The 16,591-nt window shown below is 47.1% G+C and overlaps 1 protein-coding gene across 13 annotated transcripts in view; it reads left to right on the forward strand.

Annotated features, from left to right (window-relative positions):
* The first annotated feature begins 14,843 nt into the window (after window positions 1–14,843).
* The window catches only part of ATP9B (ATPase phospholipid transporting 9B (putative)), a 308,184-nt gene continuing 306,436 nt past the window's right edge, over window positions 14,844–16,591 (forward strand). For 6 of the 13 annotated variants that reach the window (XM_063699322.1, XM_063699324.1, XM_063699326.1 and 3 more), the window contains exon 1: window positions 14,926–15,149. In XM_063699322.1, the coding sequence (XP_063555392.1) occupies window positions 15,031–15,149 (119 nt within the window). In that variant the 5' untranslated portion in view covers window positions 14,926–15,030. Of the gene's footprint in view, window positions 15,150–16,591 lie in introns of all 13 variants that reach the window. The other 7 variants (XM_031003705.3, XM_031003706.3, XM_063699327.1 and 4 more) reach the window with 3 other exon arrangements.

Here is a 16,591-nt window from a genome sequence, read left to right on the forward strand (position 1 = left end):
GGGAAGTTTCTCCCCTACTGAACCAAGCTGGTTAGGTACAAGGTCAGCACAGCCGCTCCTGTTGGCCATGCACTCCACATCCCTTGAACCACACTTAACTTTCAGGGAAAGGTAGTAACAAAATCACGCTTTCATCCAGTATGGCTTGTAGTAATCACCTGTACAACCAATGATGGACCAACTTGTTCCCCAAAGGGGTTGTAATGTCCCCTCTACATCTTTCGAGATGTTTGTTCTCTTTCTGGCTGAGTCAGCCCTCTGATCCCCTAAAACTTAAACACTGAGACAGCAGGATAACTACCACTGACACATCTTATATCATGGAAGAGGAGAGGAAGAAAACGTTATGTCCGTAACTATTCCTGCCTTTGTTTCAGTGACCGTTGGAGCTGGCATTCGTGACCGCATTCTCTTGCCATCGATCGCTAACCCTCTGCTCTCAGCAAGTACCCTGCAGTTTATGGTTCCTTGCCTGGTGGGGCGACCCAATCCTTTATTCCGGAAGGGTCTGAGCCATTCGCATTCCTGCCTGTATTCTAGAATATTCTTCCCTGCCCTCATTGTTTAGAAGCAACCTAATTTCCCCTGGATAGTTGGGGCTAAGCATTCCAGCCAGTACAGTGACCCCCTTCTTTGCTGGTTCAAGCTCCCCCGACAGGAAGTGCTCAGAGTGCTAATGGGGTTGACTCCACTGCCAGCCCAGTGGACCAGTCCTGTGGGGGTATGTCCTGAGGCGGGAGCATCCCACCAGGGAGCTAAGACCTCAGATCAGCAGATCCTAAAGTTGCAGGGACAGGAAGAACATGTGTCAGTAGCAGAGCCCAGGGAGAAATCATGGGAGAAGTCATTCTAATTCCAGCCCATGAACCCTGGTTGTGGAAAAATAAAACCACACACTGGCCACCGAGCGGAGCATTTGCACCCTGCCTCCTGGGGAGTAAGATTCCCACCCAGCAAGGTGCTTGTGTCTTCAAAAGGCCATTTCACCCTTTCATCAAGCCAGCTCCTTCACAGTGCGGGGGGACCTGGCAATCCCAGCATATTCAGGTCGCCAGGCTTCTATAGAAAGTCACCACAGACTAGGTGGCCTAAACAACATGAATTTATTCCCCCACTGTTCTGGGGGCCAGGAGTCTTCAGTCAAGTTGTTAGCAGGGCCATGCTCCTTTCCCAGGCTCTAGGGAGGACCCTTCCTGCCTCCTCCAGTGCCCTGTGGCTCCAGGTGCTCCTTGGCTCGTGCCTGGCCATGACAATCTCTGCCTCTGTTGCCACGTGGCTGTCTCCTCTGTGTCGCTCTTATAAGGATACTTGTCATTGCATTTAGGGCCCACATGGTAATGCAGGATCGTCACATTCTGAGATCCTTAACTGCATCTGTACAGTTCTGTTTTCCAAATAAGGTCACATTCAAGGTTCCAGGGATTAGGACATGAACATGTGTTTCAGATGCCATCATTCAACTCACTTCACTCAGCAAATTCCATGGGTATAATCCATGGAGACTGTATAAAATCAGTCTCTTGGATAGAAGCAATGCTGTAGAGAACACCATTCTCTGTGTCCAGGGGTGGTGACTTGGACTGAAATATGAAAGGTGGGGAAGGCAAATCATGTCCAGAGTGCTGTGGTCTGAATGTCCCTGAAATTCACGTGTTGAGACATAATCATCATTGTGATCATAGGAAGAGGTGAGCTTTTAGGAGGTGAATAAGTCATGGCGATGGAGCCCTCGTGGGTGGGATGAGGGCCTTATAGAAGGGCTCAGGGATGAGTTTGCTCTGCTGACTCTCCCACCACGTGAGGGCACAGCACTCATCCTCTTTGCCTTTTTGGCCCCTCCTGACAGACAAGGCTGCAAAAAGGCCCTCACCAGGCACCGGATGCCAGTGGCTTGGTCTTGGACTTCCCAGCCATCAGAGTTGGAAATACATTTCTGTTCCTCATTAGTTACCCAGTGTGTGGCATTTTGTTATAGCAGCACAAACAAACGAAGACACCCACTGGATTAGATTCTGGGTTTGGTTTCCAGAACTCTCAGCCTGGTGGCTACAGGGGTGAGGGTTTCTTTATTATTAATCTTTATCTTTAGAGATAGGACCTTACTCTGCCACCCACGCTGGAGTGCAGTGGCATAATCATAGCTCACTGCAGCCTCCAACTCCTGGGCTCAAAGGATCCCTCTGCCTCAGGAGGACCTGTAGCTGGGACTACAGGCGAGTGCCACCACACCTGGCTAATTATTTTTTGTAGAAATGAGGTCTCACTCTGTTGCTCACTCTGGTCTGAAACTCCTGGCCTTGAGCAACCCTTCTGCTGTGGCCACCCAAAGTGCTGGGGTCACAGGCGTGAGCCGTCACTCCTGGCTATGTGGGTTTCTTTTAAGGACTCACAGACACTTTCTGGTCACTTACAAGGACCTTAAGCTGGAAATTTGGAATTCTGAGACCACCATTTTCTCTTCCCAATTTTTCCAGTGCTCACAGAAGCAAGCAAGCAACCCCAGTGTATCAATTATTTTTGCAAATAAAATCTGTGGCCATAACTGCTTGTTCACCCACACCCTTGCCTCCTACGGGCACTTGACTACAGGCATTTACAAATTTGCTTTGAAGAAACAGTTTGGCTGTCACATGCCATGCGCAACCAGTGTTCCATTCACCGTTGTCAACAAAGTCGTTAGTACTTGAAAATCGAACCAGAGAAGACCAGTTCTCAAGAACATGGCACTGATCCAGGAGCCTGTCCCAAGGCTCTGCTCCTCCATGCCCCTTTCAGGACCAGTCTCAGGTGAGGCTGGAGAGGCGGAGCTGCTCTATGGGTGCAGAGCAGGGGTGGGTTATGGGAGTAGACCTTGCACAACCGTGGGGGCTGGGGGCCACTGTGGTCCTGAATGTGGTGGTCAGGAGACGGCTGGCTGTGGACTCGGCAGGACAAGCTGGTCAGGAGACGGCTGGCTGTGGACTCGGCAGGACAAGCTGGTCAGGAGGCGGCTGGCTGTGGACTCGGCAGGACAAATGGAGACCTGGTGCCCACAGGGCAAAGGGGAGCCTGTGCCTTGTCAGGCTGCCTCCAACCTCAAGCCTGTGTATGGCTGGCAGGAAGGGCTGGGCCCTTCGGAGCTGCACACTCTGGTCCAGGACATGGGCATTGGAAGGTCTGGCAGGGGCTGTGGAAGTTGTGGTCCAGGTCATGCCCACCCCACACCCACACTGTGGAGCCTTCTTAGCTCCAAAGTGCTCAGTGCCCCCATACTGGTCCTTTTTTTTTTTTTGGTGCTGGTGGTGTGGGTGGTATATATTTAATTAGATAATACATGACCTTTCAAAGGAATCAATGCAGCCTGTATGTAAGCAAGGAAATAAACGAACCCACCATCCTATTTACAAACTAGAAAATTAGCTGGGTGCAATGGTGCATGCCTATCATCCTGGCTACTCCTTTGAGCCCGGGAGTTCAAGACCAGCCTGGGTGGTATAGAAAGACCCTGTCTCCATTTAAAAAAAAAAAAAAACCTAGACAATTACCAGTGCTCTCTGGTGTGTCCCCCTAACCCGCAGAGATGACTACTATCTTTACTTTTGTGCTAGTTGTTTTCTTGCTTTTTCTTTTTCTAAAAATTGTGGTAAAATAGACATAACATGAAATTCACTGGTTTAGCCATTTGTAAATGGACAGTTCCATGGCATTAAGCATACAATGTTGTGCAGCCATCACCATCATCATCTCCAGAATCCTTCCATCTGCCCAAACTGAAGCTCTGTCCTCATTCAGCACTGACTCCCCAACCCCCACCCCCACCCCCTGGCCCCAACCATTTCACTTTCCGTCTCTAGGAATTGGACTCCTCTACGGACCACCTACAATAGAATACTGCAATATTTGCCCTTCTGTGTCTAGCTTATTGCACAGCATAATGTTTCCAAAATGTATTGATTTCAGGGTGTAAAGACTATGGCCCCAGTTTCACTTCTGCTTTTGAGAGTTCATGCAAAATGTCTTTGTGGCCTGTGCTGACCCAGAGCCATAAGGGGAAGGATTTGCCAAACAGCTGAAGCTTAGCTATGTTAATACATACAAATCCATCACCAAAGGAAGGAAACTATTAGAGCAATAACTTTAAAAAATGTCCCAGGACTGAAGGACACTAGTGTCTTATCAGAAGGGGCCCACCAAATGCCAAGTAAAATGGATAAAATTATACCCTCAAGAAAAATTGGCCGGATGCGGTGGCTCATGCTTGTAATCCCAGCACTTTGGGAGTCTGAGGCAGGAAATTCTTTTAGCTCAGGAGTCGGAGACCAGCCTGACCAACATGGTCAAACTCCGTCTCTACTAAAAATACAGAAAATTAGCCAGGCGAGGCGTGGTGGCACATACCTGTAATCCCAGCTACTTGGGAGGCTGAGGCAGGAGAATTGCTTGAAACCGGGAGGCAGAGGTTGTAGTGAGCCAAGATCGGACTCCGTCTCCAAAAAAAAAAAAAAAAAGCCAGGCACAGTGGCACACACTTGTCATCCCAACTATTTGGGGTGGGAAGATTGCTAATCATGCCACTGCACCCTGGCTTGGGTGAGAGAGTGAGACCCTGTCTCAAAATAAATAAATAATGAAAATTACAAACAGAAAAATCATGATGAAATTTCAGGACAAAGGCAAGTCCATAAAAGCTTCCAGAGAAAGAGCAATTTTCATACAAGGCTAAGGATTTCATGTAAGGGACTTCATTCCATATAAAGGCTCAACTGCAAAGCTAGGCTCTAGAAAAACATGGAGCAGGGTCTCCAAAATCCTGAAGACAAGTATTTCCAACCTGGAATTTCATACCAGTTAAGGTGAAGGTGTAGAGATGCTTTCAGAGGTGTGAGGTCCAGAAACCTTTTCCTGTCATGAGCCCTTCTCAGGAAACCGCTAGGGGAGAAAACAAGGGAGTAGACTGCCAAGAGGGAAAAGGTTTCAGGACCAGGAAGGAGGTCAGCAGGAGAGCAGCCACTGCATCGCCATATGGCGGTTGGGCCGGGGTCCTCAGGACCACCTCAGGCTTGATGGTTCACGAGAAGGACTCCCAGGACTCAGCACATGATCTAACTCCTGGCCACCCACTAGAGCGACCGAGTGTCCGGCACAGCCGGTCAAGGGAAAAGGTGTGTGAGGTGAGGTCAGAAGAAGGCAGGCACCGTCTCCAGCACCCTCTCCCACTGGACCCACTGGACTCACTGGACCTGCGAATTCTCTCAGCAAAGAGTGGCAACACGTGTGAAGTGTTGTCCACCAGGCAGCTCCTTAGACCCCCCAGGGCTTCTGCTGGGGGTCTCACGCAGGCACCCTCTTCTTGGCGTGCACCAAGATTCCAGAATTCGAGAAGGAATGCACGTGTTCAGGAAAAACGCCTCGGGCATGGAGAGGCACTGTCAGGTTGCTGGGAGCCCTCCTGAAATCTGAGTCCTCAGAAGCCAGCCCAGGGTCAGCCTGGTAAGCAGACCCTATATAGGATGGCAGTCAGGCCTGCTTGTTAACTCTTTTCTGCATCATCCTTTGAAGGGAGAAGTCAAAAAGAGCGGCTGATCAAGAGTTAGCTCAACAGACCTCAGGTGCCGAGGGGAGCAGCTGCAGCCGTCCCTGCGTCCAGATGAGAGAGAGCCAGGGGTAAATTGCCGGGTAGGCGGACTATTTGGCCTCTTTTACTTCAATAGTGAGAGGCAGCCATCTCCTCCTCCAAATCACAGCAGTGGAAGAACCCAGCAACACCAAAGATGGCTCCTCTGCTGTAGGCTGGAGCTGGGCCCGTTCACTATCAACGTTTTCCTTTTGCTTTCATCTGGAAGATCTGGAAGGTACATATGTTTTTTTTTTTTTTTTTCCTTTCCAATTTTTATTTTAGGTTCAGGGGTACATGGGCAGGTTTGTTATGTGGGTAAATTGTGTGTTGCAGGGGCTTGGTGTACGGACTATTCCATCACCCAGGTAAGCAGCACAGTATGGGATCCTCATCTTCATCCCACCCCCACCCTCAGGTAGGCCCCAGAGTCTACTGTCCCCTCCGTGTGTCCATGTGTACTCAGTGTTTGCCTTCCAGTTATAAGTGAGAACACGCGGTGTTTCGTTTTCTCTTCTCGCATTAATTCACTTAGAATAATGACCTCCAGCTTCACCCACGTGTCTACAAAAGACATGGCTTCATTCTTTATTATGGCTGTGTAGTATTCCATGGTGTATATGGACCACATTTTCCTTATCCAGTTTACCACTGATGGGCATTTAGGTTCCTTTCATGTGTTTGCTATTGCCACATATGCTTTAATATTGACTCTCTCTTTATATATTTATGTAATGTATATATAAAATATAGTAAAATCTCATTTTATATAACTCTCTTAATGGAAATGCAATTTTTACAAAATAAATTCTTATTTCCATTTTTCCAAAATAAACTATTTTACATATCTCAACATAAAATTCTCATATGGTAGTACTTGGTATTACACCTTCTCTTTGGAATTTTCAAGATAATTTTTGCATTACTATTAAAAACATCCTGCATGATATCTTCTGGGCTTCCACGAAGAATTTGGAAGTAATTATCTTCATCTACCTGAAGTGGTAGAGACATAAATGAAACTTTAACAACAGAACATACTTCCTTTAGGAGCTATATGAAGAGATTTTCCGTTTCTGTCATTGTTGAGACTGTGGTTGTGCCAAGAAAGAAATTCTTAAGCATTAAGTTTAAGGAGGTGAGAACTTGTCAGCCACACAGTGGGCAATACAGAAGAGCCTCATCCATCCCAACCCCAACCAACCATAGCCAGACCCCAAAGAGTGAGATTTTAGGCCAGTTTATTTATTCTTTACCAACCTTTGAAACTTCCATGACAAGCTATTAATTACGTTTTTTTCTCTTGTGACAGTAATTTAAACATCTGTGGTTCATTACAAAGCAGTAATTGAGGGAATGTTTAAAGGAAACTATGAGCCACTAAATACATTGATCTAAATGCATTTCACCTGATGCCAAACAACAGCAAGCCCCTCTCAAGTTCCCAGGCTTTGTGGGGTATGACCAAAGCTCCTCGTGCAGTCCACGTGCCATGTGTGCATGCACACACACGTATTTGCAGCTGACTTAAGTTTTTCTTTCTGGAAATCAGAAGCTAGGATATATTACGAGACAAAAATATTTTGGTTTTTAATTATTAATTGCTATAATTAATATGAAAGCATTGTGTGGTAAATTGAATAAAAATCTCAGTATTGTGGCTGCATTTTCCTCCTTTTATTACTGATCAAGGCATCATCAACCTTGAAGGGGCACTTAATCATCCTCTTCTGAAGACACATCTATGCAGTGGGTGAAATATGATGTTGGACATCCTGTGTTTTGGTCTATGCTGGAATGTTCTGAATTCAGATATATGGTAGACAGGAGTAGGAGTAAAGTTGATTTTTGTTCACTAACTCCACATCTTCCGTCCCCTGACTACTGCAAGAGAGAATGCATTTCTCTCCAGGGAGAATCCCATGAGAGCAAAGTGAGGAAAGCATCGGTAGGAAATAACGAACGCTGAAATCGGCCTTTTACAAATGTATCTAAAGACAGCTCTTACGAGATTCCTCCTTCATGGTAGTGTTTGATTTTTAAGTGTGCATTACAAGAGCAGTCTCTCAACTTTTTTGCACATTGACCCCTAAAATAATTTTGGGAAAGTATGTATCCCTTCACACATTATATGTGGACAAGTAAACATTTTCGTTATAGGTATAAATAGTTATCAATCATGTATTTTTGGCATATCATAAAGTATTGACATTTAAAAATAAAACATCGTCTTTTCAAACGTGTTAAATGACATTGAAATTCCACAATAATGTGATACTTGCTCTTATCCATAAAGAATACTTAAAAAGCTCCTCTTTAACATGTGAAAACTTATGTCTTTTTGCTAAAATATAATTTTCTTTTCTTTTTTTATTTTTTTGAGACAGGATCTCCCTCTGTCACCCAGGCTGGGGTGCAGAGGTGTGATCTTGCCTCAGTGTAACCTCAACCTCCTGGGCCCAGGTGATCCTCCCACCTCAGCCTCCTGAGTAGCTGGGACCACAGGCCCGTGCCACCACGCCCAGCTAATTTTTTGTATGTTTGTAGAGACAGGGTTTAACTGTGCTGCCCAGGCTGGTCTCAGATTCCTGAGCCCAAGCAACCTGCCTGTCTCGGTCTCCCAAAGTGCTGGGATTACAGGCATGAACCACTGTGCCTGGCCTAAAGTATAATTTTCAAAGAGGTAAAATTACAATGCTCATGCAAGATTTTATTCAACTTATTAATCAATGAAGGAAGATATAATGAGTAAGATGTAGAACCGGTTCAAAGAGTATTTTAGAACCTAAAGATATTGAGGCAATTTTCTAAAGGAATATTAAGATAAGATTGTTTGGTTAGAAACAAAACTGGTTGATCTCCTAAAGGACAATAAGCTATATCCTTTGAAGTATATTTTCCTATTTGTTTTAAAATGTAGGTTTTACTATTGTTTAGATATAGTGAGGCCAACAGATCAGGAGATGACGGCCACAGAAAACACAGTTTGTTAGAGCTCCCACAGGAAGGGGCCACACCATGCCACGCCACACAGGGTTGGGGCACAGAGGGAAAGAGGCAAGACAAGAGCCTTTGTTGTGGCTTCCAAGGGAAGGCCGGGCGAGGCGGGGAGAACAGGCTGGGCAGGTTTGGCCTTGGCTGATGTGATCAGCAGGCCTTGGCATGAAGGACTGTCCTCCCTGTCTCTGGCCTCACTCTATGGTAAGCAGGGCAAGGGCACAGTGGCCTGGAATGCAAGAGCTTATCCAACCAATCGAGGTGGCTGGTGGGATTGGCGGCTTGCATGTGAAAGGTGTGCTTGCAGGTGAGTCATCTGCTATCTCTAAGAATGGATGAGCCGTAGGCAGGACGGGCTCTCCCCTTTTAGCCAGAGCATCAAGAATATAGAAAATGAAATGTAGTTAATACACATCAAAGCAGAAACTATTTGTACCTCTGTTGGCAAACATCTTCAAGTTAACATGCAATTTTGCCAAGTCAAAGACTTTCATCAACTAGTAAGCAGTGAGTTGAACAAAGTATGTTCCCCTCATCTTTGGGTGGGACTGTCCCTTTGTATGACATTAAATGACATTCGTTTCTCCTTTTTGCCTTACTTTCGCATTCTAGCCATCAGTATCATCTTCCCAAAACTCAGGTGGCAACTTGAGGTTAGAGGTTAAGGGTATGGCCTTTGGCACCTGGGTTGAAGCCTGGCTCTGCAGCTGTGAGCACTGTGACCTCGGGCAGATTGCCTAACCCCTCTGTGCTCCAGGCTCCTCATCTGGGGAAAGGTGAAGGATACTCACAGAGCTTACCTCATGGGGAGGCTACTATAATCAATGGTTGCATGGCGTATATTTTTCTATGCTTTTACTTTCAACTTTTCTGGGTCTTTCTATTTAATGTGAGATCTCTGAGACGTCAAGCATATAGTTGTTTTTTTTTTTTCTTTTCTTTTTTGTTTTTGTTTCAATTAGAGACGGAGTTTTGCCATGTTGCCCAGGCTGGTCTCAAACTCCCAGCCTCTAGCCATCTGCCCGCCTCAGCCTCCCAAAGTGTTGAGATTACAGGTGTAAGCCACCGCACCCGGTTGGGTTTTATTTTTAATGCAATCTGACAATCTGACTTTTTATTGAGGTATTTAGTCTGTTTACATTTAATATACATAAACTGACCTTCGGGTTTGTCTCTACCATCTTCTTTGTTTCCTGCTTATTCCATCTGTTCTTTTTTCTTTAAACTTCTTTCACGGCTTCCTTGAAGTAATAAAGTATTTTTATTATTCCTCTTCCTCCCTCCATTAACTTGTTAGTTAAACATTCTGTTGTTATTCTTTTCATGATTGCGCTAGGGTGGCATTGACCAATGGAGCCTTCTGCCATGAGACAGCCATTCTGTGCCTGTCTTTCCCTCTTACGCCACCCACTCTTTCCTGTAGAATAGGGATGTGCAAACGTTCTCTCTAAAGGACCAGATGGTAAATATTTTAGGCTTTACAGGTTATATGGTCTCGGTAGCATCTTCTTAACTCTACCATCATAGCTTGAGAGCAGCCATAGGTAACAAGTCAACAGATTAGCGTGGTTGTGTTTCAAAAGCACTTAATTTACAAAGCGGGTGGCAGGTGGCTTTTGCCCGCCAGCTGGCCCGCATCTACTCCATAGCCTCATGCTCTTTGAGGTAGCCTTGCTCCCAGGGCTCCAACTCAGGATGGATTCTATTCAGGGTCAACAATTTTCCTCATCTAATCTCTTTGGTCTAGGGGTGAAACCAGTTTTCCACTATTGCTTCTCCCAGTTAATTCATCAAAAATATTTGGCTTTCTTATTTCCATCCATACCTCTGCAAACAGCTCCTTAAACTCTCTTCAGTTGAACGCTTTAAGTATGTCATCTTTTTCCTATCAAGATACCCACTGGGGGAGGGGTGTGGTGGCTCACGCCTGTAATCCCAAGACTATGGGAGGCCGAGGCAGGTGGATCACTTGAGGTCAGGAGTTCGAGACCAGCCTGGCCGTCATGGTGAAATCCTGTCTCTACTAAAAATACAAAAATTAGCTGGGCATGGTGGCGGGCACCTGTAATCCCAGCTACTTGGGAGGCTGAGGCAGGAGAATCGCTTGAACCCGGGAGGCAGAGGTTGCAGTGAGCCGAGATTGCGCCACCGCACTCCAGCCTGGGTGACAGAGTGAGACTCTGTCTCAAAAAAAAAAAAAAAAAAAGACACCCACTGGTATAACTTCATACTTATGGACTTATGGCAAGTATTTCTTTGTGTCCTAAGTAAAAATAAGCTGTTTCCCTATATGTCTCTCTCTCCTACTAAACTTCCTAGAGGGCAGACACTATGCCTTAGTTATACTGATATTCTCCATAAACCCTATCGTTAACTTTTGCATGTAATTGAAACTGAATAAGCAATTCAGAAATGGAGCCAGGAGAGGCTAGAATTAGGAAAAAAGAAATAAGTATTATTTACCTAAGTGGGTAGGTGATGAAAGAGGAGTTTTCAAGAGAGATGGAGTAGGTAAAGGAAGAGAGCTAGTTGATTTAGTCTGAACCTTAAGGGAGGAAAAAATTTACAAGGAGATGGTGTGAAAACTGCCTGTTGTTGAATGTTATGGTTTGGCTGTGTTCCCACCCAAATCTCATCTTGAATTGTAGCTCCCATAATTCCCATGTGTTGTGGGAGGGACCCAGTGGGAGATAACTGAATCATGGGGGCTGTTTCCCCCATACTGTCCTCATGGTAGCGAATAAGTCTCATGAGATCTCATGGTTTTATAAGGAGAAACCCCTTTTGCTTGGTTCTCATTCTCTCTCTTGCCTTCTGCTATGATTGTGAGATCTCCCCAGCCATGTGGAACCGTGAGTCCATTAAATTGAGTGAGGGTGAGGAGATGGTGTTATCAGTGTGAGTTATTAACTGTGAGGGTGAGGAGAGGATATGAACAGTGTCAGTGATTAGTGAGGGTGAGGAGATGCTGTTATCACTGTTAGTTGTTGAGTGACGGTGAGGAGATGGTGTTGTCACTGTCAATTACTGAGTGTTAGGAGATGGTGTTGTCACTGTCAGTAGTTGAGTGAGGGTGAGGAGATGGTGTTGTCACTGTCAGTAGCTGACTGAGGGTGAGGAGATGCTGTTGTCATAGGTGTTGAGTGAGAGTGAGGAGATGGTCTCACTGTCAGGTGTTGAGTGAGGGTGTAGATGATGATGTCACTGTCAGTTGTTGAGTGAGGCTGAGGAGATAGTGTTGTCACTGTCAGTTCTTGAGTGAGGGTGAGGGGATGCTGTTGTCACTGTCAGGTGTTAACTGAGGGTGAGGAGATGGTGTCACTGTCAGTTGTTGAGTGAGGGTGAGGAGATGGTGTTGTCACTGTCAGTAGTTGAGTGAGGGTGAGGAGATGGTGTTGTCACTGTCAGTAGTTGAGTGAGGATGAGGAGATGGTGTTGTCACTGTCAGTAGTTGAGTGAGGGTGAGGAGATGCTGTTGTCACAGTCAGGTGTTGAGTGAGGGTGAGGAGATGGTATCACTGTCAGGTGTTGAGTGAGGGTGTAGATGATGTTGTCACTGTCAGTTGAGTGAGGCTGAGGAGATGGTGTTGTCACTGTCAGTTCTTGAGTGAGGGTAAGGAGATGCTGTTGTCACTGTCAGGTGTTGAGTGAGGGTGAGGAGATGCTGTTGTTACTGTCAGGTGTTGAGTGAGGGTGAGGAGATGGTGTCACTGTTAGTTGTTGAATGAGGGTGAGGAGATGGTGTTGTCACTGTCAGTAGCTGAGTGAGGGTCAGGATATGGTGTTGTCACTGTCAGTAGTTGAGTGAGGCTGAGGAGATGGTGATGTCACTGTCAGTTCTTGAGTGAGGGTGAGGAGATGGTGTTGTCACTGTCAGGTGTTGAGTGAGAGTGAGGAGATGGTGTTGTCACTGTCAGTAGTTGAGTGAGGGTGAGGAGATGGTGTTGCCACTGTCAGTTCTTGAGAGAGGGTGAGGAGATGTTGTTGTCACTGTCAGGTGTTGAGTGACGGTATAGATGATGTTGTCACTGTCAGCTGTTGAGTGAGGCTGAGGAGATGGTGTTGTCACTGTCAGTTCTTGAATGAGGCTGAGGAGATGCTGTTGTCACTGTCAGGTGTTGAGTGAGGGTGAGGAGATGCTGTTGTCACTGTCAGGTGTTGAGTGAGGGTTAGATGTTGTCACTGTCAGTTCTTGAATGAGGCTGAGGAGATGCTGTTGTCACTGTCAGGTGTTGAGTGAGGATGAGGAGATGCTGTTGTCACTGTCAGGTGTTGAGTGAGGGTGAGGAGATGCTGTTGTCACTGTCAGGTGTTGAGTGAGGGTTAGATGTTGTCACTGTCAGTTCTTGAATGAGGCTGAGGAGATGCTGTTGTCACTGTCAGGTGTTGAGTGAGGATGAGGAGATGCTGTTGTCACTGTCAGGTGTTGAGTGAGGGTGAGGAGATGGTGTCACTGTCAGTTGTTGAGTGAGGGTAAGGAGACAGGAGACGGTGTTGTCACTGTCGGTAGTTGAGTGAGGGTCAGGAGATGGTGTTGTCACTGTCAGTTATTGAGTGAGGGTGAGAAGACGGTGTTGTCCCTGTCAGTAGTTGAGGGTCAGGAGAAGGTGTTGTCATTGTCAGTTGTTGAGGGTGAAGAAATGTTGTTGTCATTGTCAGTTGTTGAGGGTGAAGAAATGTTGTTGTCACTTTCAGTTGCTGAGTGAGGGTCAGAAGATGTTGTCACTGTCAGGTGTTGACTGAGGGTCAGATGGTGTTGTCACTGTCAGTAGTTGAGTGAGGGTGAGGAGACGGTGTTATCACTGTCAGGTATTGAGTGAGGGTGAGGAGATGGTGTTACAGTGCCAGTGCTGTGAGAATGAGATGGTGTTACCAATATCAGTTGTTGAATGTGGGTGAGAGATGGTGTGAACAGTGTCAGTGGCTGAGAGTGAGGTAGAGAAATAATGGGTGAAGTCCCTTGTCAATTAGGAGGCCATTGGCGTCTTTTGAAAGTAGTTAGTGTCTGTGGAGTGGCATGTATTCAAGCTACATGAAAAGCAGCTGAGAAGCAAACTGGCAATCAGAGTGGCAGCAACAAATTAAGAATATTCATATTCATAAAGACCATTTTTAATAATGAAAAAGTAATACATGCAGATGGGGGAAGATCACCTGAACCTTGAGAGGTGGAAGATGTAGTGAGCCGTGATCAAAACATTACACTCCAGCCTGGGTGACAGAGACCCCATCTCCAAAAAACAGAAAAGAAAAGCATTTATAAGTTCATGTTGAACAGTGTTTCAAACACATAGACAAAACTTATATGTCATGAAAATGGAATCTCAGAAAAACATTGGTTAAAAAAACACAAAGTGAGTAAACCATTAATACGTGAGGTGAGCGGTGCATCAGCTTGCCGGCTTCCAGCTGCAGCGGGTGATGGAGGTGGAAGGGAGCTGTCCTCGGGACAGGAAATGAAACAAACCCAACCAAAGCCGTGTATTCGTTTATTCAATATCGTTTTGCTTTCTTGTGTAGACTGAGGGTGTAAACCTCGTTTCTGACAGTCGCCTATAGGACTTTTCAGCAGGCTGTGGGCCTAGAGGTGGGGGATGTGGAATCAAGCTAAAGACCAAGAACCAGAGAAAGGAGGAAGCAGCAGTGAGGAAGCAGGACAAGAACATCTCGGAAATTCAGCCTGGCGCGATGGGCGTGCCTGGGGTCGCGGCGCTTTGGGGGCCCGGGCCACGTAGCACGACCGTGCCTGTGAACGCACAGACACCAGCGGTTCCAAGGGCGCGGGCAGGAAGCGGGCACCGAAGGCAGGCTGGAGAAGCGCGGGGCGGAAACAAGAAGCCGCGCGGCGAGGAGGGCGCGTGGGGCCCCACACAGCCATGGGGCGCGCGTACTACTGGCAGCGCAGGCTCTGGACCGCTAAGGAGGCCGCACGCGCCCACGCGTGTCCCCGGCAGAGCTTCCAGGAGACGGCTGCGAGGCCCTTCCACCCGCGGACCAGAGCGCGCCGGGTAGAACCACGACCCACGTGCAGGACCTCGCGCGCTACCGGAAGGCCAGCCCGTGGCGCACGCGCGCACCACCCCGCCGATCGGTGACGTCATCGGGCTCGTCACGAGGCGGGGGCGGGGCCTCGGAACGCGACGCCCCCCGTCCCAGCTTTAGCCGCTCGTGACGTCATTGCCCGGACTCCACTGCCTCCAGCGCCGCGCTTTTGCCACCCTGGGCACGTCATCGTGCGCCGACGCCCAAAGAGGGCGGGGCCTAGGGACGCCACGCCTTCCGCGCCGCCGCTCGTTACGTCATCGGACCTCGCCGCTTGGCGGAGGCGGGGAAGGCCCGCGGGCGGTGCCTCAGCCGGGGTTGGCGCTGAGGGGAGAGGGCGGGGAAAAGGTGGCGAATTGAGGGGAAAGTGGGAGGGGCGGGAAAGGGGCGGTCGGAACATGGCGGACCAGATCCCGCTTTACCCGGTGCGTAGCGCAGCGGCGGCCGCAGCCAACCGCAAACGCGCGGCCTACTACAGCGCCGCGGGGCCCAGACCGGGAGCCGACCGGCACAGCAGGTAACCGAGGCGGCACTGGCGCCCGTTCTCCGCCGACGCTCCCCGGTGCCCCCAGCCCACCGCAGGAACCCGGAGCCGGGCGGGTCTGTGGTCGCTACCGGCGCGCCCCATCTGTGCGCTGGGAGCCGGGAGTCCTTGGCGTTTTGGGCGCGCCGCAGCTGTGGCGTCCGCCGGTGGTGAGGGCCGCGGGCAGCTGCCGGGGCGAGCAGCTGCATCCCCGGGACGCCTGGGCCGAGCGTAGGAGCCAGAACGGGAGCAGAGAACCGCGGTCCAGTGTTGAGGGGTGGCTGCTCTCCTAAAGTAAACGGGGATCAAAAGTGCTAACTTCTCGGATAATTCAAAGTCTCCGAAACTTGTTTGTGTAGCCCTGTGAATTGTGAAGGTGACGGATGCAACTTTTAATTGCTTTGTTAAAAACACACTCCTTATCGAAATGACTTCTTTTCGACATTTCGATATCTTTGCTAGGCACACTTTTTATTTAAACATATATATACAAAGTGCTTTTTGTTGACAAGTAATTTTGCTTTTAGGAAAGGGAAATGGGGTATTGAGAACGGTTAACTTGTTTAGTGGGGTCACAGGTTAGCAGTAGAATTACTGTACAGACCTTTCATACCCGAGATTGGATTTAGCTCATGTTTAACTTATTTCTCATTCAAAGAAAAGAAAATTTTGAAAAGTAAGTGTTGCTTCTTATAGTTTTTGAAGTTTTATTCCAGAGGAATTGTCGAAAACATAATTTCACTTTACTCAATATGTAGTTGCTTCAGAATTTGAGTTTTTGAATAATTTTCGTTTTCGGCCATTTGAGAGACTAACATATAGCTCAAAGTACATACTGGAATGTTATAACGCTGATTTGAGTGTTTATTTACCTACTAGCGGTTTACTCTCGGGTAACTTATTTAAACTCAAGCCATGGTTTCCTCGTCTGTAAAATGCTGGATAATATTTTTTCTTACGGGATTATTGGAGATTACAGTAGAACATGTGTAAGGTGCCCTTTTTTCAGTGCTTGGTTGGAAGTGGGTTCTGGTGTTACCTATAACAGTAATTGTGTTAGTAAATCTGTTTAATTTTAGGAGTTCGTTATTTGGAAATGTGCCACCTGTTTCAAAATAGGTTTCCATCACAGATTGAATCCATTTTTGCCTCATGTACTTTGAAGCACTGTCATGTGGTGCACGCACATTCAAGATTTTTTGTCTTCTCGGTGGATTGTTCCTTTCATTGTTAATGTTCCTCTGTCTCTGGTAATTTTCTTTGCTCTAAAATCTTTATTAGATATTGATGTCGCCATTTATGCTTTTTTTGGATTAATGTTTGCATGGTGTTAGCTTTCAACTTACCTGTGTTGAATTTGAAGTGAGTTTCTTGTTGGATCTTATATTTTTTATTAACTATGCCATTCTCTTGATTGGCATATTTACACCATTTAC

The sequence above is a fragment of the Gorilla gorilla genome, chromosome 17 (genome assembly GCF_029281585.2).
Source record: "Gorilla gorilla gorilla isolate KB3781 chromosome 17, NHGRI_mGorGor1-v2.1_pri, whole genome shotgun sequence".
NCBI lineage: Eukaryota > Metazoa > Chordata > Mammalia > Primates > Hominidae > Gorilla > Gorilla gorilla.